This window comes from Squalius cephalus, assembly GCF_949319135.1.
Source record: "Squalius cephalus genome assembly, chromosome: 12".
Classification (NCBI taxonomy): Eukaryota; Metazoa; Chordata; class Actinopteri; order Cypriniformes; family Leuciscidae; genus Squalius; species Squalius cephalus.
This window is the reverse complement of record NC_137133.1, coordinates 10,291,868-10,317,326: the sequence shown is the minus strand read 5'-3', so window position 1 is coordinate 10,317,326 and position 25,459 is coordinate 10,291,868. Positions and strand designations below refer to the sequence as shown.

Genomic DNA, 25,459 nt, shown 5'->3' with positions numbered 1-25,459 from the left:
TTTCTTGGTGGGGGGTGAACACAAATCTTCACAAGGACTTCGAACTAGCACTTCAGGCAGGGCATGATTATCTCTATTTCCATTTGGTTGAATGCTCATAAAATCCACCTGACAGGTACAACTTGGAGCAGAATCCGAGAAAACTGAAAAAGGTACCGACTTTCACTAATTCACAGAGTCTTTCCTCATGACTATACTGCAGTACAAGCTTCAAAGACTAGGTAAAAGCCCAAAAAGATGCCGTGAAACTCTTTGAGATAAGCCATTTCATTTGGATCATCTTTTTTTAAGATTAGGTTTGAATATCAATAATGCCTCAGACTAACATATTAGTTACAAAATCAGAAAATTATTTGCTTCAGTTAGGTAAAAACTTTGGCCACGCATAAAGATGTTATAAATAGTGACATATCAGCAACTTATAAAGGTTGAAGTTATAAAAATACAATGCGACTCACAGGTCAAAACACAGTTGCCATTTTCTTCATTTAGGACTACATAAATTCCGAACCCAGTATTCACAAATAATATATCCCTTCTATCCAAATAGTACAAAAATAAAATTCAAACTGCCACACTTATTGAGACATTGACGATATATGATCAGTTACATTAAACCTATATGTCTTACAGGGTTTGTGCTGTTTAGTTGGTGTACTGCTCCTCAAATTACATAAGGTTCTGTAAAAATGTCGGAGAGGCAAAAAACAAAACAGGCCTGATTCAAAATAGTTGAATGTTGACTCAGTTATGCTGGTTTTTAAGTGTTTATAGTGGTTTTTTTAGTAGCTCAGATGGATTCATCTGAAAGGTAGCAGTTGTGAAACCACTCAGGTCACTGAAATGCTTTTAAATGACATGCTTATATTGCTGATCGGAATGCCCGTCAAAATACAGATCATATAATTCACTGACACACACGGACAAACACATTACAAACATACAGAAATGATATACAGAGACAAATATCTTCTCCACTTCCCCTACATTGGTCTTAGCTCCATTAGAGTCACTTAACCACTTAGAGAGCCTCATCAAGAGCGCTCATAAAGTCCTGTGGTGCACAGCTCATTCCTCCAGACCTGTAGAGGGCGATGTCTAATCCAAAAACATCAATGACATTCACGCATCAAAGTTTTTTTTTTTCTTCTTCTGAAGGCTCCAAAAGAGTGTAGTGAGGAAAATATGATTGAAGGATGCAGGGAGAGATCCATGAACTTGTAATGGATCAGAGTAAAATTTGTCTGTCTCTCTCTCTTTGCATCTTTCTCTTACAGGAAACTGTCCTCCACCAGGTCTCCTGAGTCTAAGCACATCTCGTCCAGCAAGGTGATGTCCTCCAGGGTCTCTCCTTCACGCTTGGTCATGGAGCTGCTAGAGCCTGTCTCTATTGCGCTTTCATCCGACGTCTGAGAGCTACAGAGAAAAAGAGAGGACAGTTCAGTCATTCATATTGTACTGGAAAGTTTTTAAATATGTCATATGACATTTTGTTGAAATGCAAAAAGAAAAAAGTAGGGATGCACCGATATGAAAATGTTGGCCCGGTATCGTTAACCGATAATTCTTTAAATTTGAAAGCCAATAACCGATATATTGGCCGATAAATCTAAATCCTAATTTTTATATAATTTTTGAGAGCTTGATTAAACAAAAGTCTCACCACTAAAAGCCATGTCCCAAGCACTTCAACATAAATCAAACTAGTCTGAAACCGTGTAAGTTTTAAAACTTCAATGAAGGCCAACTTTCCTTACCAAAAAAAAAAAAAAAAATTCCAATCATATTCAAGCAATTCAAAACCATCATGGATGCGAACAGTGAGCATCTGAAGTGTCTCACCTTAAGGAAATAATATTTTATTTATCAGCTTTAAGATATCAGCCAAATATTCTCATCGGACCGATAACAATAACAGTAAAAATGAACATATTTCGACCAATATGGTGGCCAATATATTGTGCAAAAAAATAACAATTTATACTATGAGATTGTCAATAGCAATTTTTTTTGTGTCACGTGAACCTTCAGAAATCATTCTAATATGCTGATTTGGTGCTCAAAAAATATTTCTTATTATTATCAATGTTGAAAACAGTTGTGCTGCTTAATATTATTTTGGAAATGGTGATTAAAAAAAATCCAGGTATTTTATTTATTTTTTTGGGAGAAATAGAAAGTTCAAAAGAACAGCATTTATGTTAAATAGAGATATTTTGTAACATTTAATTAATTTCGGACATACACTAGCTTGGGAAAACCCAGACAAACTTCCGGCAAATTTAGATTTGCTCTGCAAGTAGTCTGGCAAAGAGCCCATTCAAGCCCATTTCTAATCCGTCCAAATCGAGGCACCAATCAGAAACGTTGAGGCGGGCTTTACACGATGACGATCGCTCTGATTGGTTTTAGGTCTATCCAATTGCGCCCAGAGGCATTTGAGCGACGTCCGTTGGTGACGCCCCTTTGGAAATGAGTTATTAATTAAGCTTTGCCAGACCATAACTCAGTTACTACTGAGAATGGTCTGGTTTTAACCAGGCTAAACATACACAACAGTTCAAAAGTTTGAGGTCAGTAAGATTTAAAAAAAAAAAAAAAAAAGAAGAAGAAATTAATACTTTTACTCAGTAAGGATGCATTAAATTGATCAAAAGTGCAATTTAATGCATCCTTAGTGAATAAAAGTATTAATTTCTTTGGAATCATCATTCTAACCTAATACCCCAAAGTGAGAATATAATGTAATTTGTGGGCTACCTGTGCCGGTTCCTCTTGCTGTAGTCTTCATTTGACATCGGGTCGAGGTCCGGCAGAGGAATGATGTAACCGCTGTCAGAGCTGAGTCTTTGTTCATCAAAGCCGCTCTCGCGGTCCTTTAGTTTGCCCTGGTTCTTGTAGAGCACGCCCATGTATGCATCATCATTGTCAATACACTGCACCCGAGTCACAGCGGGGTGATCGCTCTTCAGGAAGTCATGATTCACGCGTTCATAACACTGCACACCAAGAAAAGTAATAAATAACATGTAAAAAATCATATTAAAATGATGTAATATAAAAAATGATACAAATAAAACATAAAAGTACAACTGAAAGAGTATTACAGCAATAACAAGTAGAAAAACTAGTTTATTGAATAGGATTTATGTGACATGAATATTGTAGTTAATCTCAAATTAAGCTTGCCGTTGTCTTATAATGCGTCGTACTGAAGGAAATGAGGGAGAAATTGAATCATTTCTGGTTGTTGTAAATAGCACTTCAACGCCACCATAAACACTGAAGTTCTGCCCCATTTCTCCAAGCGTTCTGTGGTTACTTGAGGGCTTACAGGCCAATTTACGAACCGCATTTCCCACCACACCCCTGCCCAAGGTGCTATAACAGGAGCTAGTTATTCCCTGGGCCATGTGACTCTGGGAAGCAGAGTTTTGAAGTACCACGTGTGGCGTCTGTTTAATAGAACAATTATGGCTAGCTGGCGGACGCTAACTGTATGCTCCTGGTCATTAGCACTGCTGGGTTTCGCCTTGCTGGGGCGTTAGCCAGCTGGAGCGCTGGTGTGCTAATCTCTGTTAGTGGTCTGGCAGTTTTGTCAATGATGACATAGACATAGCCAAGGCCTCAAAGCCCAGTTTGACACACTGCATTTAAGCTACAGGAAGTGGGAAGCTATTTCCACCATACTTTTATCTGGGCCATTTATTAGGGCATGGTGGGACATGTTATTATAGTTTTTTTTAAATTCTATATTATAGTTTTCAATTTTAGTTTAGTTTTAGATAGTTTAATGGAACATAAATACAGTAGATAGCATTTATTTCATTATTTATTTTTTGGAAATTGTAAATTGCTATTTAAATTTAGTTTCAGGTTAGATTTCATCCCTTATAACATTATTAATTAGTGTGGTGTCGTAAATGTTAAATTAACTCTACCCTAAACATCTCATTTACAAGGCTATGGTTGTTATTTTTTGTTTATATCAATCAGATACCCCCTTCTTGTCTTATTTGGTGGTTCTCGTTGGCAAAATACATGGTTCAGATGTCTTGGAAGAGATTAATTACAACATCAGATATTTTTATTAATTTTTATTTTATCAATTTTTGTTCACATTTGTTCTTTTTTTTTCAAAATCATTGTTATTTTAGTTAAGAATAAATATATATTTCTAAAAAAAAATTTTTTTTTCAATTATATTATAATAATAGCACAAATATTTTAGTTAGAGAAATAATTAAATAGTTTTAGTAAATGACTGAGAAATATTCTCTCCAAAAAAGATTTCATCCTAAATAAAACTAAGACCATTTGAGAGTGATAAATCTCAATCTAGTGTCCGTGTTGCAGGCTTACCCTCTTATATCCTGAGGGCAGCAGAGAGGCCACCGTATCACTCAGGCAGTGGAAAGACGGTCTCTTCTCTGGTTCACTGTTCCAACACTTCATCATAAGCTCATAGCTGCACATAGACAAACAACAGCACATTGGTCAGATATCTGCGGCAACCGCAGCCAAGCACAGCAAAGCAGTCACGCAAACTTTGAGATGGAACGTACACTTCACTGGAAGCATGCTCGGGTTTCGCCATTCGGTATCCACTCTTGATCTTGTTGTAGAAGCTGGAATCCACAACCATACCTGGATAAGGCGTCCCTCCTACAGAAACGACAAAAACACATTATATACTGTGCATTTGTCATTTGTAAAGTTTGTAAATAAATGCAAACAAAAAAAAATTCTATGGTCATATTAATCATACCAAGAGAGAAGATCTCCCATAATAAGATGCCATAAGACCAGACGTCACTGAGTGTAGTGTACAGGTTATCAAAAATGCTCTCAGGGGCCATCCACTTCACTGGAAGAAAAGTCTGCGTGTGAGAGACAAAAAGAGGAAGTATTAGAAGGCGATTGCTCCAACTCTTTTTGCCAAAACAGGGCATGTCAAAACACTGAAAATATCCATAATCTAAGATGATTAATCAAAAACACCACATAAGGACTAAAACAACCACTCACACTTCCTTTGGAGACATAGTTGTTATCGTGCATGATGTCTCTGGCCAGCCCAAAGTCACAGATCTTCACTATCTTGCCTTGAGACAGCAGGACATTACGTGCAGCCAAGTCTCTGTGTACACACTGTGTGAAACAGGGACAAATAGAAGTAAACAAGAGAGTGTGTTTGGTACAGAGAGATTCAGTTCCGTTTTAGTGGGTTGTATTATATAGAAAAAAGAATTTATATACTTAACACAGTCTTTTACACATTTGTCATGTACCCTTACAGCCCCATCAAAAGGCTCAAACATTTGTTTTTCTCTTTATACTATACTGATATTATATTCTATATAATTTAGCATTATGTTAAGACATTTTTAAACCACAAAAGGATAAAGTGCCACACACATTTTTTTAAATGGCACACATTATATAATTTCTTTGAAAATGATTTATCAGGATTTCTTTTAATTATAAGCAGTTTTATAAATCGGTTTTATTTGAACTATTATTTTCAAACTTTCCTCAACTCTCTGTCTTTCTTCAAGGGTGGTCTAGAAAGTCCACCTTTGCGAGACGAGATTTAGTAAACCCTCTGTTGCCGAATTTTAAACAAGAGGTTTAATTAATAGTTGCTTCAACATAACATGAAATGATAGCAGTGTAGTTTTTACTGAGAGGTTTCAGTTTACCAGGGAAGCTCTGCAAACCCTCAATCCTACGTATTTTAACTATACAGCCACAGTGCATACAAGCAACCATTTTCTCAAATATAGAAACCTGCCATCAAGTCACCTCCTCCGCAAAAAACATCCAGAATCACTATAATGTCATGTCTCAATGTTATGTCTAAACGGCATAAGCAAGATCAAAAGTGTTTTGAAGCAAATGTTTCCAGACTAAACTGACAGAGGCAGTTATCCTGCAAAAACAGGATTTAACTTACGTTCTTAGAGGCCAAGAACTCCATCCCTCGAGCCACCTGATACGTGAAACTGAGGAGGTCCACTGTCGTCAGGCCTTCATTGGTGTCATCTGAGAGAAGGTTCTCAACTTCACCGTCTGTTATTCACACAAACATTTTAAATTAGAACTGTATGCTCAAAATGATTTTGTGTATGTGTAAAGTCTGAGGAATGGCAGGCAGATGGATGCATTAAGACGTTTGCGCTACAATTACCATCTGTAATTGCAGGGTGCACGGACTGTAGTGACATGGGTGGACCTCTCTGCTATCACTAGCTAAACATCAGTGTGTATGTGTGTGTGTTTCCTACAACAACCAGCCAAGCCAAACCAGACCACAACATGCCAAACCAACCGGAGTACGTGCAGTAAACGAGGGATAGACAGAAAGTTTCAGGAGGATTAAGAATGAGAAAACAGAACAGGAAAAGGAAAGAAGTGGAGATGTGATTTATACTTAAAGGCATAGTTCAACCAAAAATAAATACTCTGTCATTATTTATTCACCCTCATGTTGTTCCAAACCTGTATGACATTCTTTTTTCCGTACAACACACAGGGAGAAAATGGTTTTTCATGCTATTTTCAATGCAATTTCAATGAATTAGAGCTTTCAAACTTTTAAAGTTTTTAAAGTCATACAATAGCTTTGTAAATTTGTCTGTAGTCTAAAATGTAAGATGTTTTTCCACTGTTAATATTGTCATGTGCTTCAGCTCTGCTTGGTAAGAGTTAATGATTCGGGAATAATCATTCATGGAGTAAGATCTTTTCAATGAATCAGTTGGTCGGACTAATCCAGTTCCTCACACAAAAGCTCGGATATGACTTCAGAAGACTTGCAATAGTCATACATATATGTACAAATAGCTAGTGCAATAGCACACAAGTCAGTCTTTATGATACTTTTATGGTTATTCTGAATAGACACATAACCAACATATATTTAGAAAGCCAAAACTTAAGAGTTTACAGTTCAATACTCAGAATTACTCAGACTGTTATTAATATGAATAAATATAAGCTCAAACATAAAAACAATAACAAATACTAAGAATAGATTTTTTAAATGTATAAAAATATTATGTGGATGTGGTATAACAACTTATAACCAAAATTAAAGTGAAGCCACAAATCTGCTCATGCTTCATTTCAAATATGAGGATTTTTTAAACCTATTAATTTTATGAAGCGTTTTCTAAAACCATGTTATGTGAGTTTTTAGAGAAGGCTGATAAGATGTTAATACATTATTTTATTGCCCTGTAAACATCTACTTGCAGTCTATTTTCTATTGCCTGGCAAGGAGAACTGCGCCATTCATGTTCTATTGTTTTCCCTCGACAAACCTTCCACACCTCTGCGGGTATGAGAGGTAATCTTCATTATTCTTTTATCATATTCTTTTGTTTGTATTCAGCCATAATTATCTTTTATTCTGGAATTACATGGCTTGCCTTGTAAGCTTAAAAGCTTCAGTTCTCATTCATTGGTCTTTGATGGGGAAAAAAGCAGAGTCTTTAAAATATCTGCTTTTGTGTTCCACAGAGGAATGAAAGTCATGTTGGTTTGAAACAACATGAGAGTGAGGGTTAGTAAATGATGACTGAATATTAATTTTTGGTTAAACTATTCCTTTAAAAGAGTTCTCTTACCAATTGACTGTCTGTAAGTGGGAGGATGGTCATAGTCTGATCTCTGGATGGGAGAGTATTTTGAAGCTTCGCTCATTTCCAGCATGGGGACGTATTGCATGGTGTCTGCTTGCTTCATGTCCATATAATCACCTTTCCCCTCAAAAGACAGGATGACGTAGCTGCACACACACATAAATATGCAAATGCTTAAGAGTCAATGATTGGGTCATTATTGCAGTGACTATTATGGTTCTATGTTTGCCAACAGTTCCTCTAACCCTAACTGATGGAGTCTATAGCTTTTCATTTCTTTAACAACCATATTTGAAGACACATCCATATTCCAGGATGACAATGTCAAGATTCATCAGGCTCAAACTGTGAAAGAATGGTTGGGAGGGAGAATAAAGAATAATTTTCACACATGAATTGGCACCTCTGAGTCCAGACCTTAAATTCCTTGAAAGTCTTTGGGATGTGCTGGAGTAGACTTTACAGAGTGCTTGACTCTTGCATTGTCAATACAAGACCTTGACCAAAAATGTATGCACTTCTTCAATAGGTGTCTGCTGTATATCTGCGTTTTATTCAGCTACAGCGATCACTGGACGTCTTTGTCTGTATTAGGGATTTCCTGGAACTTACTCATGAGTCTTTCAGTCCTCCGGCGTTGAGTATGAATGAAACAAATTACACGTGAGAGTTTAGCGCTCCATAATGCTCACATCGTCCTATTTTGGGTCAAATAGAAGAAGAAAATATACTGCTGTCTAAAGATATTTTAAGTGAACATATGATAATCCACAAATTTTTATCCAAATGAGCACAATTTTGGTCTAAAAGCCCAGAGGGATGTAAAAAAACACAGAAAGGAGTCAGCAGTTAACAGGTTAATGTAACATTTCTGATTAACGAGTCATTTTTGCTGAATCCAAAAAAACGTCCATACTGGCGAGCTAACTTTCTTGGAGTGTGGGTATAGAGTGTCTCTGTCATATCCAACGACATGCTTTTACGCGGCAGTAGCAGCTGCGCGCTGTGACAGCTTGCGTTTTATAACGTTAAGGTTTTATAACGTTTGCGTTAAGGTGCAATACCGCCACCTACTGTACGTTGGGATGTTAACCAGAGACTGGCACTGGATAATTGATGTGCCATATTATCATATGTGTGCTATTCATTTGAAATATCACGGTTATCGTAAATACCGATATATCGCGACACCCCCACTCTACCTCTTTACTTGTCTTTTATCTCTCTCCTCTCATAAATGACTTCACTTACCCAATTAGACTGCAATCCCGACACCCCTAATCTTCAATCAGATTAAAGGGGTGGTTGATTATGATTTCACTTTTCTAACTTTAGTTAGTGTGTAATGTTGCTGTTTGATCATAAACAACATCTGCAAAGTTACGATGCTCAAAGTTCAAAGCAAAGGGAGATATTTGCTTTTAAAGAAACTGCTTTTTAAGGACTACAACAAACGGCTGATAGAGACTACACCACATTCCTCCCGGGATAGTGACATCACTAACCCTAAAATTTACATAAACCCCGCCCCCGGGAATGCGATTTATAGATTATCATGACAGAATTTGCTAATCAATGACTAGAAGATAGTTAACTCTACATCAGCTTCATAAATTTAAACATAAACAAAAAAAGTTTTTGAAATTTTCAGGACACAAGCTGTTGTAGCTCCGCCCCCCGTGCTGGGAGCAGCAGCTCATTTGCATTTAAAGGGACAGACACAAAAACGGTGCATTTTTGCTCACCCTTAAAAAGTGACAATTTTAACATGCTATATAAAAATATCTGTGGGGTATTTTGAGCTAAAATTTCACATACACACTCTGGGGACATCAGAGACTTATTTTACATCTTGTGAAAAGAGCATTATACCACCCCTTTAAAGAGCTAAACAAGAACAATTCCTAACATCAGGTTTTGACCTAAAAACTACATTTTTATTATGCAGCAAATCACATCTTTCGTGTGGGTATGTGTGCTGGCTGACCTCCTGCTGCTCTCATCGGCTGGGTTGATGCCAAAGATGTCTAGATCTTTCTTGCCCTTTTCCGTGTGGCGGCTGAGAAAACCATCTCTGTTCTTATGCAGGTAATTCACCAGGTCTCCATAGAAACAATACTCTGTGATAATGTAGATTGGTCCTGAAAAGAGAAATGGACAAAAAGAAAGAAAAGGAGAAGGATTGAGAGCAGTGTTAATAAAACTGGTCTAATATTTTCAGAGACTTGTAAAATGTCTAAAAGCAGGAGGTTAAAGTTCTACATTGCACTTAACTCCGCCTGTTAAAACGCCACACAATAAAAACCCACAAACCAAGAAGACACCACCCTAGAGACTGTCTGTTTGTCTTTGTTATCTGTGTGTTTGTGCATTTTCACCTGATTTGGTGCACGCTCCCAGAAGATTGACGATGTTTAGGTGAGGGCCCAGGTGGGTCATAATTTTCAGCTCTGACATCAAAGCCTGTTTCTCACTGGAGCGTGCTGTCGCTGAGGAAGCAATCATATTGCCAATTATATTACCATATTCCCAACAAAAATGTGCTTTTAATATCAGAATCATCATAATTCATAAATGAGATTTTGCCGTGTTTATTATCCTGCTTGCAAAAAATTACTCTCCCACCAGACATTTTATATATGCAAATCAGAACTACTAGTCAAACTTCAATTAACTCACGTTTAAGCATTTTTACAGCCACTTTCATCACAGGTTGAGAACGACTGAGTCCGTAAGCAGTTCCCTCCACCACTTTCCCAAACGCTCCTGAGCCCAGGACACGACCTGCAACACACACACACACACAAACTTTTAACTCGTTTGCATAACCAGAGGATGCCACAATCCACAGAAACATTATCTAGTGTAAGAGAGCATGCAAACACAAAGCGCTTTCTGTAACATTCAGTATTACCACAGTGGTTTCCTGTGCAAGACCATTTTGGATGTTTGAGTCAAAAACCTCAATCAGTCTGCACAGTCACCACACAGATCACCTAAATATAATCTGTGCAGTAGATTGTGATGATGTCAGATTACAAAACCACAATCCCATCAAGCACACGACCACAACAAAATGTCACTTAAAGATGGCTGAACCACACTGAATCCACAAGACAAGACCACGGTGGACTGATTCACTACAACTGCTACTCACCCAGAACAAGGCTATCTCGAGAGAACTCCCAGCGGGAATCATATGGAAGCTGCATGGGATCGACATAGATGTATTCGTGACCGTCCGGACTGACCGATTCAATCACACGCCATCTGATCTCATAACGTGGTTTCTGTAACACAGGTGCAGAAGGAGAGAGTGATTCGCATGTGGTCAGGAACAGAGCTTACAGATACTGGAGGACAGTCAGGCTGTTCCACACTCAGGTTGAGAGGTGAGAAGTGTCATTCACACACAAACAATGTGACATGTTCAATTTACAATCTCATTTCAGCCCTCACAGAAGCGTTGATGCATTGTCTATTCATACCTCAAATGTGCATGAGCGACTACAAGAATGAATGTAAGAGAGTGGGGATTTGTGAATATGTGCATCAGTGTGAATATCTGAATAGGTATGTTAGTGGATGAATGTGTGAGTGATTGTATAAAGAGACTGAGCGAATGAGCAAATAAAAAAAAGTTTGGGGTCAGTGAGATTTTTAATGTTTTTGCTCTTATGCTCACCAGTTGTACATTGATTTGATCAAAAATACAGTAAAACCGTAATATTGTGAAACATTATTACAATGTTGAATCTACATTAGAAAGTAATTTATTCCTGTGACGGCAAGGCTGAATTTTCACATGATCTTCAGAAATCATTCTAATATTCTAATACTATTTTCTTATTATTATCAATATTAAGCAGCTGTGCTGCTTAATATTTTTGTGTAAACCGTAATACATTTTTCTTCAGGATTCTTTGATGGATAGAAAGTTCAAAAGAAAAGTCTTTATTTGAAACATAAATCTTTACTCTGTACTGTCACTTTTTATCAATGTAATGCATCCTTGCGGAATAAAAGTTAATTTCTTAAAAGATTTTTACAGACACCAAACTATTGATTTGTAGTGTAAGTATGAATGAATGAATAAGCATTTAAAAGGGTGAGTGCGTGAATGGTTGAGTCACAGAGTCAGTGTAAGTAAATGAGTAAATGGGCAAGTGAATGAGTGAGTGAGTGGATGAATGAGTGAGTACCTGTTTCCAGATAATGACCAGCACAATGAGTGAGATGACGACAATGACCAGCAGCACCAGAACAGCAGCAGCCACAGTGAGCTCTGAGTGCGGACCTGAACACACCAGCAGCAATGAGGAGGTGGAGGGTGGAAATATGAAAGGATATGGTACAAAACTGATCTATGAAAACTGCCGAAACAAAACTAGCTTTTCCTTGTGCTGAAGCTAAAATAATGTACCTAATAATGTCATCATACAAGTATAAATATTTTGAACTGCATCACTTTTGTATGCTGTGTTAATCAAGGTGCCCAGTGTGAGCAATTCATTTAAGCTGTAACTTAGTGAAGCGAAACCCCTGCCAACAGAAACTAGTGTAAACACATATGGATTTGTTTCTAAACGCAGTGGACGGTCCACCTGAGAAATCTATCACAGGAAAATGACATGGGGAGCCTGACAAGACAGGCACGAAATGAGGCTAACAGATGTTAGGACTACTACAAGTAGCATTTGCTGAGTTTAAAGCACCATGATGAACAGATAATGACACAAAAACAGAGATCTTTCCTTACAATGAATGAAATTTCAACAAACAAAACTTATTCTCAGTGCAAATCTACTCCCAGGAATTCATCCCTAAATAAACTGTACACCTGTGATTCAAATTAGTTTCAAATCAGCTTGAAACTTTGTTTACTCTATGAATGCATGACAAACAGTGACACTAAGAGATTTAAAGCACTTCAGATGAATGGATTGGTTTAAAAAAATCTACTTTGAGGCTGCTAAAATTTAAAAAAGCAGTCTCTGTAGAGACAAGAACAGGCTTCTTACCATTTGACACAAGTTTAACCTCCCGTGAAACAACACCCATGTCATTTCTGGCCATACAGCGCACAGCAATCGTGCTCTCAAGATGGTGGAAAATGATGTGACTCTCAATGTGGTTGTCCACATCCATTTGCAGTTCCACAGTGAAGTCCGTAGAGTTGATCGGAAGCGGTATCCACTGGGAGGAATCATTGGCACAGCTGGTGAAAGAAAGAAAAGTGAGGTCAGCATGTCATTATGGTGCCTTGACTTTAAACTCTAGGGATGTGACTGTGTCACCAGTTTGGACTGCTTTTATAGAAGGAAAGAGTGAGAAATGATGATCAAATGAAGGAAGACAGAAATTCCTGTATTCCAATACCTGTAGAGTAACAGAGCGAAAGAAGAAGGAAGACTGCTTACTGTTTAATGTTTTTGCAGATATACCAGTCCACGTCAGGGACAGGGGAGCCGCCAACAGTGCACACCACTTCCTGACCTGCAGCAGAGCCATGGTGGATGTCCATCAGGTCCACAATCACAGGGGGAACTGTAAGAGGAGACAGATTTTTACTTTCCTTGCCAACATTTTTACTGGCCCCACCACAATTGTTTTGGCAACAAAAAGAAATTCATACTTTTATTCAGCAAGGATGCATCAAAATAATCAAAAGTGACAATAAAGATATTTATAATGTTACAAAGTATTTATATTTCAGGTACATTATGAATAGGCAGCAAATGGAATGGATTTGTAGTATACTTACTGTATTTTAAATATATTTCGTTTTTTTCACTAGGGAAGAAATGCTATGACTTCATAAACTTTTATTTAAACAATTATGCTGTGCAAAGAATTATTGATTTGTTTGATGTTTCAGGAAACAGGTTTCATGACATTAGTTTCCATTTAATAACTTGAGCTTTTAATTTTGAGCCTTGAATTATGGTTAACTGTTTATTTAATACAAAGATCTCTTGATTTCATCGGTCAATTTCAAAAGCTAATTTTTAACCTAATTAACTACAATTAAATGTGAAAACTTGAGTAACATTTTTAAACATTACCCTTTACTTTAACATGGTGTAATTATTTTCAGTAATTTCTACACCTCTGTTTTGAACACATCCAGAACATAAGAAATCCAGCACTTGTACTGTAAGTACATGTAGCTACAGATTGCTTGACAAAGATCCTCCAGTTGACAACAAGAAAAACGTAAGCAAATATATGTAAAGAGTGCTGAAGAAAGATATAGAGGTGCCTTGAGATAAACCAACAGCAAGCAGAGGCAAAAGCAAACACATGTAAATGTAGGTAAACAAAGGAGTGACAGAAACAACAAAAAAAAGGTCCCACCTTTAACCTGAAGGTAGAAATTGTAGCTGGTAGTCAGGCTGCCTATATCTGCCCTGACGGTATAGTTCCCGCTGTCCTCTGCTTTAGCCCTGATCAGGGTCAACACACCCTGGTACCTGAACAAACCACACAACAGCTTTAAATCAACACTAATATTTAAGCACAAATACAATTTATAAGTACAGCAATTTTGGTCACTTGTAAATACAGAAGATGTAAGCATGCCACAGTGCTCAGATGAGGTTGGTGAGGTGGAAGTTGTGGTCACCTGGTCTCGCTGATATTCAGGAGGCTGGTGCTGATCTCTACAGCAACGTCTCCCAGGACGGAGCCGTCCTTTAACCATGTGACTTTGGGTGCGGGTAAAGACTCTATGTCCACCCTGAACTCTCGCACCTCGTCCAGCCTAGTAGTCTCCACTGGACCAATCAATGGATTTATGTGCACAAACTCATGATCTGTGCATAGGGGCAGATTAGGAATGCAAATTAATCACTGTCACGTGTGAATCTGCCTTAAACATTGAAAATCATGTGTATTTTATAGCGTGTGTCTGTGGGAGTGTATATGTGATCTCTGTACCATAGACTGTAATTGTGAGCTGTTTGGTTTGGCTCTCGTTGCTGTTAATGTTAGTGATGGAGCAGGCGTAGACACCGCTGTCTTTCGGTGAGGCATTAGTCACTCTCAGAGTATAATGGATCTCAAGATCTCGCTCATTCTCCTTTACGGTCTTTACTCCTCGATCCGCCTGAGAGAGAACGACAGAGGCAGAATATAAATGTATGTAAAAATATAATTTGTATTATTTTGTTTTATTTTATTTTATTTAGGTTAAACAAGATGTGTGGGAAGGTATATATATATATATTAATTATTTTATTTTATTATTATTATTTTGGAGCTGTTTATCTCACCAGTTTCCCAGGGTATTTCCAGTGATCCTCCAACATCATACTGCCTCTGGCCACACAGTCAACAGTGATTGTCTCACCCGCCAGCAGAGCCTTCTTCTCTGCTCGTAGCTCGACTCTCAAATCAGACCCTCCTGAGAAACAATATAATAAAGTCAAATTCAGTTGGTTTAATGCATGGCAGGGGAAGAAACCAAATTCATTGTCTCCTGAAAAAGGGCAGAAACATTTAACCATATACACACACACACACACACACACACACATATATATATATATAAAAATATATGTATGGACTTGCTACTGCTAAAAGATACACATACACACTGCTGTGAGCATGTTAGATCTGCTGCTTCTGCATTAATAGAAACACATCATTCCTGTAGCAGATCTAGGCAGGTGGAGCTGGGGGAGGTGGGAGGTTTTCAGAGGAACTCTGGTAGCGCTCCAGGACTAGCTTACAGCAAACAATAAACCAGACTATTTAAATGTTGAGGAAGCAATCTCACTGGCTGCAGTATCAGCAGAGGCCAGTCATCTTGTGCCATGCGGTAACGATGTGATTGCTTGCAAATTGCATGTAAAGGACCAATCAGCCTGCACCTTCTAGAGTTTCATGACTGAACTAGATATTTAGATTAGACATTCTTGAACCTTGCAAGAAAAAAAATGAGTGTAAGATAAATTAAGTTGTTTTTAAGGAGACTATATAAACACTTAAAGCATTTAATTTAATTTAATTTAATTAAAAAAACACAATTAAATTTTTGTCTTATGCTTATTCCAGTAAAAAAAAGTTGATATGCACAAAAACCTTAGAAAAATACAATTAAAATATTCCTCTTTTCCAATTTTGCTTCTCAAGTAAAATCTTGTTTTGAAATTATTTGGATTAAGAATATGTCGATTTTTTAAAACTCTAAAATAAACTGACCTGTCCAGCCGTGAACGATGTACTGTATGCTGTCATGCTTCTGTCCTTTAATGAGGGCCCTGCAGACATACGTGCCAGCGTTGAAGAGGCCAACGAAACCTCTCTTGCTGTCATAGACACTGTCCAGAACCTGATTGGTCTCAATGTGAATCAGAGAGACGCTGGCGCTCGGGTCTGTCACACGGCAGGGAATCTCCATTTCATCGTGACTCAACACATGGTTTTCAAAAGGTGTCATGGATGGTACAAACGGTGTTTGTGGATCTGTGTGCGTTGATGGAACAAAATGTTTGAAGGGAAAGAATTCAACGTCAGTTCGCCAACAACTTCACTACAACAATTCAGCTTGTACAATAAGAGGGGTGGAAAGAAAAATCACTAGCTACCTGGCACATAGATGTAGATGGTGGTCTCCTCAGTGTTGTTGCTGTCATAGCTGCAGCTGTATTCTCCTGTGTGAGCAGCTGTCGCGTTGCCAACAGTCACAGTAGAGATGAAGAGTCCTTTCTTTTCAGAGTTGGTCTGATCATGAGGATGAACAGGGCTGCGCCAAATGAGCTCGGCCTGACCTCGACATGTGAGTCTGAAAGTTGAGTGGAGAGACACCTCCATGCTCTCCCTCTGGGGCCACATCACTGGAGCCAGCACTGTTTGTGGCAGCTCTGGGTGTATGGCTGTACAAAAAAAAAACATTGAACATGACATGAACAAGTATTTGATTTTCTCATACACATCTCATGCATACCAATGCTTTAGATTTGCCGTTTCTGAATCAATCCAGGCACTTCATACATAGTTCGGCTGTTTTATATAATCATACCTTCAACCAGCAGTTTGAATGAAAATCTTGAAGTCCTGGAGCCAGTCGACGCAACAACCTCATAGATGCCACTGTCCTCCTCTATGGGATGGCGGAAGACCAGAATATTCTCATACCTTCATAAGAAAAAGATATAATCATTACAGTTATTGAGTGGTATTATGAAACTGGTGACAAAGCTTTGTTAACAAAGGTTAATGTATTAGGTATTATGAACTAACAATAAATTTACACCATTTATCAATCTAACTCAATGTTAATTTGTATATATACAAATATATTTATAATATTTCGAGTTGCATGAATATTTAAAAATCAACCTTAAGCTGAAATAAAATTCTGTAAAACAATTTATAAATGAAGGTTAATGTTTTTAAATATAAAGTTTTATAGTATTTATTTATTTTGCTATTTTTTTTTAAATGTATAAAAGATACATTTCTACAGTATTTATTTATTTATAAATATTTAATGTTGATTTTTAAATATTAAAAAAAAAACTTTTTTCAGCATTTATTTATTTAGGTCAATAAAAAGTGTTCCCATAAAACCTTTGTGATATCTTATCAAAGAAATGCATTCATATATTATAATATATTTCATAGAAATATTATCAGTAATAGAGATTATTAAAATATTGTGTATTTTGTCAGCAATTTTGTGAAATTCTACCTGAGGCCACCCAGATGAGTGGTCTTGGTGGAGATGTAGCTGTCATCCAGCTGAAGGCCATCTTTAAACCACCTGACCTTTGGCTCAGGGTCAGCATCAATGTAAATGGTGAACTCTTTTTCCTCCAGAAGAGACGCAACCTCCGCTGGCCCAATACCATTAGATATTACTTCCACAAAAGAGTTATCTAAGGAAGGACGCAAAGAAAGAAAGAAAGAAAGAAAGAAAGAAAGAAAGAAAGAAAGAAAGAAAGAAAGAAAGAAAGAAAGAAAGAAAGAAAGAAAGAAAGAAAGAAAGAAAGAAAGAACATTGATTGATTGTCTACCCCACATCTGTTCATCCCATCTCCGTTTACTGGTTTTAATGGTGAAAGCAGAGGTGTGCAGAATCTAAGTGAGAAAGGGAAGTACATACCATGGACTGTGATCCACACGCTACTGGACTTGGTTTGTCCAGTGGCCTGGATGGTTACAGAACACTCATAGCGTCCAGTGTCTGCCACAGAGGATTTTGGGATGTTGAGGATGTACTGAACCTTGTCTGGGAAAGCTAACTTTATCGGAACAGCCTCTCTGGCCTGAATAGTGAGAGAAAATAAAGAGCAATATTACACACATTGTGTTTACTGTGCACATGTGGAATGATGATAGACATCAGTTACAGGATTTTTTAAAAATGTTTCCTTCTATAATCTATTTAACCTACTCCATTTTTATATCAGTTTTTTCTTTGCAAAGATGTACTTTAGCCTCAGTAACACATTTTCTCTTCCAGGACTAGTCTGTACCCATATTTCAGTGCAGCTCTACAAAAGTCTTTTAAAGGGCTGCAATCAGACAAGCACAGCAAACTCATCATAAACAACCCCAGCAGAACCAACACAGCTCCAGACCAGACAAGGACTTGGAACTTCTCTACACTATTCCACACTGCTTTCAAAAACCAATGTCTCTTATTTTAAAGATAATGCTTCTGACAGACTCATTTAAAACAAGCATGGATGGTGAGCTATATCACAATGAAATATAAACACATCTTTCCCACAAACACACACAAAAACTAACTAACTAACTTCTTTTGATTTGGAACTCACTTTCACCACCAAGTAAACAACTTTTACATTTTCAAAAAACATCACTTAAGATGATTTATAAGCTGTTTTTCTCATGGGACCAAAAAATGTCCCAACAAGGACAAGGATTTCAGATATTGCCATCTTTGTGGGGACATTTTGTCCCCATAATGTAGGGTTTACCAGGCCACACACACACACACACAAATACATCATCAAATACAAACTAAATGACAACTAAATAAATAACTATCAAATAAACACATTTTGATTAGGAACTCACATTAATCATCAAACACAAAAATATTACAAACTGAAAAATATCAGGCATCTTTTATATTAGGAAAATCCTTCCTTAAACATGCACAGTTTTCTATATTCCCACACACATGTGGATTCACAAGACCAGTAAGAAACACACATCTGTCCTGAACACTCACAGGACGTGCAGGTCATAGGTCAAAGTACACAGTAAATTAGTGTCATTCCTTTCCTTTGAGGTTTCTACCTTCACTTTTTTAAGATCAAATGTTTGCATTCTCTCCTACTGTAACATAAAGAGTAAAGGAATACTACACCAGAAAACACCTCTGCATCACATCAGAAGTCTTCAGTTCTAGAGTTTCAGAGGACCCAGTTTTGCATATATTAGGGAAGTACAAAACAGAGAGGGAAAGAGAGAGAGAGAGAACAAAAAACGATTCTTAGTTGAGGTTCTTGCCTGTTTTTGGGGATGCAGCCACTGCTGGTGGAAAGCCTTTCCAGGAGGAGTCTCACAGGTGAGATTGACAGCATCCCCCTCTTTCACATCCTTCATACTGGCTCTTAGCTGTATGCTGAAGCCCTGCTGTTCATCCTCATTCACATGCTGTTCATCATCGTCGTCGTCATCTTCAATAAAATCAAATGAACAATGGTGTTATAAAACTCATTTTTGCTTACTAGTCTTCTATTAATGATAAAAACGTGTGAGTGAAAACAGGACCAGTTACTTGTTGCAAGGACTTAAACTTAGTCCAAGACCAATGCAGAAACACCCAATCACTTTATCAATCATTTCGATTTATTCCTGTATAAATTCCTTACAGCCACTAAATGTTCTTCTCATGAGTAACGTGCGGTGTGTGATGATCTAAAATGAAGCAAGTGTGTGTAAGCATCTCACACCTGCAGCCCACCCCAACTCAAAATGTCATCATCTCTTCGTCAACAAGAATTTGTAATCTCCCTTGGTACTCATGTAATGTCAAAGCTATGACCTAATGTTTCACTTTATGGCCCATTATACAGAAATCTTAATAAAAGATAACACTTTATTCCAATAGTCCACTTTAGACATTCTACTAATTATAAGTAACTTTGCAACTACATGTCAACGACCAGTCATTAGAGTAGACTTGTCTGCTTAATATCTGCTAACGCTTTATTTTGATGTTCCCCAACAGACATTCTACTGACTGTAAGTAACTTTTGCAAGTACATGTCAACTTATTGTACTTAATTATAGTCTACCGATACTCTGGGTGAACGTGATTTCACCAAATACAACATGTTCCTGGATCAATTTCTTTGTTGATCCTGGAAAACATTCCAATCATCCAATCAGATTTGAGGGACAAGTTTACAGTTTATGTCAAGTTAAGGCTTTCAACCGGGCTGAGGTGCTACGTTAGTGTTATTCACCCATAATTTCACTCTGCTTTTAGGGAAATGTTATGGGTAGGGTTAGGTTTAGAGGTAGCGATAGGGTTAGGACTAAATTTCCAGACAGGAATGTTGCTCCAGGATCAATAAAAAATGTTGATCCAAGAACATGTCTTACTTGGCAAAATCACAGTGACCCTAATTAAGAGTTAGCTGACATAGTTGCAAATTAGAGAGAGATACATGAAGTTGCTATTGCACTGGAAAAAAAAAAGTTGCTTCCTTAAATTTTTAAGTACTATAAATTTGGATGTTTAAGTCATTTCAACTTAAATTAAATCTAACTGACTTTAAAAAAAATGAGTTGAATCTTATATAACCTATTAAAAAACTTTGCTTTACTTAATGAGTTAAAGCAATGTAAAAAAATATGTTGTCATAACTTTACAGTGTACTTATAGTTGGTAGAATGTCTAAAGTTGTAACCTAAACAGTCTTAATGTTTAATTATTTGTTGTGCATTAATTACCCGTGTCATCTGGCACATTATAAACTCTGCTCCTCACTGCTTTGCCATTCACGATCGTCTCGCAAACGTATTGACCTGGTGCTAATATGCCGAAAAAGCCGATCTTGTGGTCGTAAAACAGAGAAACCTCATCCCCACTCTGCAGGTCTCTGAGAATCACTTGAGAATGTGGGTTTGTAGCGAGGCATGGGATAGTCATGCCCATCTCATCTACCTCAACAACAGGTTCAGACACGAATGGAACCTCAGGATCTGTGGAACAAGAGGTGAGTCATTTTTACAAAAACATAATGTGCTAATAATTTGTAATATAGGCTATTCAGTAGTCGTGAATACCTGAAACAAAAACGTAGATATCAGCGTAGCTTTCAGGCTGATCCACATATTCGCAGATGTAGAGACGTGTGTTTAATGCCTCAACATCAGTGATCACCAAAGTGCTGTGATTAAACCCGGAATGCACTACGCTGTTGTCCGGTAATGGCTCGACCCATCTCACTCTGCTTTCTCCAGAGCATGTGATGTTGAACTCCGAATGAGGTGTCAGAATTAATTCATCTTTATCTGAATTAATGACCGGCCGAGGTTTTGAAACATCTGCAGGGAAATATTTAATGTATTCAATGAATTATACTGTAGCTTTTTAAATATATATTAAAAAATAACCCTTTTTTATATTAGTAAGATAAAAAATAATAATAAGAAGAAATAGCATTAATCAGAACTATTATATATATACATATTGTTTTTTGTTTTTTTATTCCACATACCTGAAAATACCCCTAGTAAGACAATCCCCAAAACGAGATGTGTCTCCAGGAATCCCATGGTTACTTTGATTGTGCTCAGCTGAAAGGGGAGGGGAAAGATGTTACGATTTTAAATATTTGAAGAAAATATGAAAATTATACAAATGTATTTAACTTTTTTCTTCTTTTGTGTGTGTGTGTGTGTGTGTGTCAGTTTTGGGTTTGATCTCTTGTGGTTAATCCAGTGTAAAAGATGAACCTCTATTAGCTCAGGTAGTCTGAATCATCGGAAGTAGAAAGTTTTGGAAAGGTTCAGTGCCAAGACATAAAAGGTCTTTAAGAGTCTGGGCGCTGTTCAGTCAAACTGACGCCAGACTCTTTTTGTCGGGGAGCGCTTGGATAGATCTGTTCAGCTTCAGCTGTTTGACCAGCAGGAGGAGACACAGTCCTACACATTTCCCCCGACAGACCACCGCAGCGAATAGAATCAACAGATATGAGTTTTTTGTTTTTTTTTCTCAATGTTCCAAAAATTTCAATTTTAACTTTTAAACTCCTAAACCATACGGATATCTTAAAATATAAGACCTAACAGCTCATATGGACACATCTCAGTATTAAGAATGGTTTATATTTGTACTGCTTAATCTATGTGACTCTGAGCGGGAGTTATGAGTGGTTGACGGTTTAATTTATTTAAAATCTATATTTTTTCTCGGTCTAAATTAATATGCAATTAAATTTGGCCATCTGAAATAACAATTATATTCAAACGTTTTATGAACTATAAGACTAAAGTGCGTAAACAAGATTCCAGTTCTGAAGCACAAATTGTTGCATTCTGTTTTTGTTCCTGTGATTTCCTGTGATCCAAAAGTCCCGTCGCTGGTCTTAAACGCTTGCCTTGCCGAGTTTCTAATCAGACATTCCACGCGCGCGTGTTTTATCTCTGTCTGTCTAATCCTCAGACCCCTGGGTTCCATCAGCGCTTCAGCACACAGCCAGTGTCACTCAATCTAAAGTGGTCAGCTCGGTTATTGCAAAACTTAATTATCCTAAAAAATGTCCCACTTATTTAATTGGTTCCTTGTAAAATAATAATAATAATGAAATAAAGGTAAATAATTGATGAAAGCATATCCAGTTCCTTAAAACTTTTGTGAAAAAATGATACCGCAAGGTCTACTTCAAAGTGAAGGGGGAAAAACTCTTTTTTTCTTTCTTTCTTTTTTTCCCCTTTTTTTACAGCCCAGAGAAGACTGAAGCTCTGCCATTTGCTCATATCAGCCCCACTCAAGCTAATTATCCTTGGTGAATCCGGGGGTGTTGAGTAAGACTGTAATTAGTCGACCCCTTTCTGTGCCGCAATTTGGGAATCAATTGGATTGCCGTGGGAATCAATTCTGGAATGGCAGACGGGTGCGCTTTTGGTACCGCTCATCTGTCCAGCGGTGTCTGAGCGCACTTTTCTCCGCGCACCCCCCATCACCAGGCGCCCACACACAGATGCGCAACTGGCTGCCAAACACACCCGATCCGCTGCGCTTGACACTCTCGGGCAACAGCTGAGCGAGGGGTGCCATCCAACACCCGGTTACTTCACGCGTAAAAACGATTTCCATGGGAATAAAAGAAAGGGGTCTAAAGATGGCCTGGTGAGGTGAAGTCTCATAGAGCAGTTGAAATCGCTGCAGACATTTTTTCTTTTATTTCATCCAATTACAGCCTTATTTTAGTCAAAGCAACATGGTCTCCTTGGTCCTTGGTAAATACTACCTAAATTGCATTAAGTTAATCCAGATGTGAGAGAAGTTCCCCATTCATGTAGATTCATCATCGACGCGGAACTTTTGAAGGCGGTAAAGAAGTTTTTCTAAACTCCTCAGTCGTGCTTTGACTTCATCGCTCCGCAATAAATAAATATCCATCCCACTGACTAATCCAAAGAAGGGTATTCCAGAATGGTCATGGGCATCCCATTTAAATGTTGATGGGTAAACAAGGCTCAAAATCCAGTCTGAAATGTGTTTGCCATTAGATGCCAGTGCTGCGCCTCTCCACGGGCTGAGACACCCCCAGCTGCGCGCCTGTGGCTCCAACTGGGATCCAGCACAACCAGGCTTTGACTTTACGAGTGATAATGCGGTTCCTTGGGGGAAACAAGTATATATCCTCCTCGATGGTCTCCAGAATCAAAGTGGAAAAATCCGTTTTTTTTTTTCTGAGATGAAAACGAATGATTGACTTGTCCATTGTGAGCGTTTATGAAAAAAATATTAACATCCACTTATCATTTAAAAGTAAAATAAGTTAATATAGGGCTAAAATATTTTTTTTGTTTTGCTTCTTTTTACTGGTCGTCTCAGAAATTGAGAAAACGAAGTAAATTAAAAATGCAATTGTTAAAAGAAGAAATAAAAGAACAGCTTTAATTAGTCTAATCCTGAGTAAGTGCAATTGTGCTCAAAGGTTTTTGAACGTCTGGTGGAAACTTTGCATGAAAGAAAATGCAAAAGAAACTAATTAAACTAATTGAAACATACAATACCTTTTTAATCCCTTTTGGTTGTTCCCTTTGATAAAAAAGAACAGCCAAAATGAATGGCAAAGCTCTTGTAAAATACTCTAATCAGCCCAAGGGTCCTCAGTTGTAAAGCAGAAGTAATCCTCTCCCTTGTGCTGTGCTCCTCCGTCCTGCACCACGGCCACTCACACAAATGCGCCTCTGCAAGAGCAACCTGTAATTGATTCAATGTTACAGTCCATCCTTCCCAGAGAACTAATCATCTGGCTCAAAGTAAATAACTCTCAGGAAACGGCCCCTCCTCTCTCCCGCTGCCCTAGGCGTCCCTTCAAAATAAGAGTCCGTGTTTTCACACTGCAGCTCCGAAGAGGAGTCAGATTACTCCGTGCTCTGCAGTTCTGAAGGAGGTGCATGAAAAGAAGTTGAGCAGGGAAGAAAAGGACCATATGTTTTTTGTAAGTCTAAGAGGGGGCCCTTTTGGAATAAAGGGATCTTTTTTTGGGGGGGACAATGAAGTCAAGTGACCCATTAAAAGTGTTTTTATAGAGGCTTAGGTAGGAAAGAAATCAAAGAATTGGGAATGCCCAATTACATTCAGTAACTCGATTAACCTTGTCATCACGCTTCATTCTTCATATTCAGCTTTTAGATGCTTGCGCTTTTCAATGCTGCTGCAGCTATTTGCACTTTCTTTTATGCATGTTGATTTAAGCTGATTTTCATTTGCGGTTGTTCTGTCATTTCTGCGACTTTCAACTTTGCAGTGTTTATGCAGTCATTTTTATTTCTCATTTTACATTGACCAAATGGGATTCTCGGAGACTATAGGTTAATTTTGTGACGAGTGCAGTGTTGTTGCGAAATGGGAAATTCAGCAGAGAGAAATCACTAAATTGTGTGTCCGTCATTGGCACGTGCTGACGCATCCAAGGGGGCGCTCTAACATAAGAAACAAAAGCAGTCATTCTCGGTCTCTCACTCGCTCTCACTTATTAGCCTACTTTTTTAAATAAACCGCTTCTAAGACATACTGGTCATGAAATCTGAACTTTATATAGGGTTCGTTTGTATTCGAATGTGGAAAATTCCCTTAAAAACTCAAATGCAACCAATGCTTCTCTTGTTTTTTGCCCTTCAGCTTTTCTTCAAGACATAGCAGGCTGCAGATAATGGCTCATTATGATTTGGTACTCAACATGTCCCCTGCACTCGGTGGTTCGCAGCTCTCTGTGCAGATGACTGACCCGGACCCGGTATGTGGTGAGTGAAGCCCCGGGGCAGGCTTGGCCCCCCTCTAGCCCTCTCCGTTCTTCCTGCAGCCGGTCCAGAGGAGCCCGAAGCCTTGCAGCTCACCCTCGCAGAGAAACACACATCTCCAGTTGCTCAGCACAATTATTTCCACATGTTCGTGTCGCCCGGCCGCACAAAAGAACAGAGTCCCTTGTTCTGGAAACAAAAGACTCTAATCTCTGAGACTAAAACTGAAGCCTTTAGAAATAGCGCGCGGGATACCTTGATCGGCTTTTTTAGTGCGAATCGTTTGAATGCACTGAAGTGAGCAAAATATTGCCAACAAATACGCGCAATTACGCATTGTT

The 25,459-nt window shown here is 38.1% G+C and overlaps 1 protein-coding gene across 1 annotated transcript; it reads right to left on the bottom strand.

Moving 5' to 3' along the window:
* pdgfra (platelet-derived growth factor receptor, alpha polypeptide) lies at positions 1-24,110 on the bottom strand. Its single transcript, XM_079888317.1, has 29 exons — positions 23,886-24,110; positions 21,359-21,437; positions 20,925-21,185; positions 20,589-20,840; positions 19,137-19,306; positions 17,758-17,920; positions 17,344-17,530; positions 16,672-16,787; positions 16,238-16,525; positions 15,852-16,115; positions 14,921-15,051; positions 14,586-14,754; positions 14,272-14,461; positions 14,004-14,119; positions 13,067-13,193; positions 12,668-12,864; positions 11,849-11,943; positions 10,804-10,936; positions 10,326-10,430; positions 10,025-10,135; positions 9,634-9,787; positions 7,632-7,792; positions 5,957-6,072; positions 5,029-5,151; positions 4,769-4,880; positions 4,566-4,665; positions 4,363-4,468; positions 2,761-2,999; positions 1-1,416 (listed from the first exon to the last, which is right to left on the bottom strand). The coding sequence occupies exons 2-29, from the start codon at positions 21,414-21,416 to the stop codon at positions 1,272-1,274; spliced, it is 4,389 nt and encodes a 1,462-aa protein (XP_079744443.1). The 5' UTR covers positions 21,417-21,437; positions 23,886-24,110; the 3' UTR covers positions 1-1,271.
* Between the last annotated feature and the right edge of the window lie 1,349 nt (positions 24,111-25,459).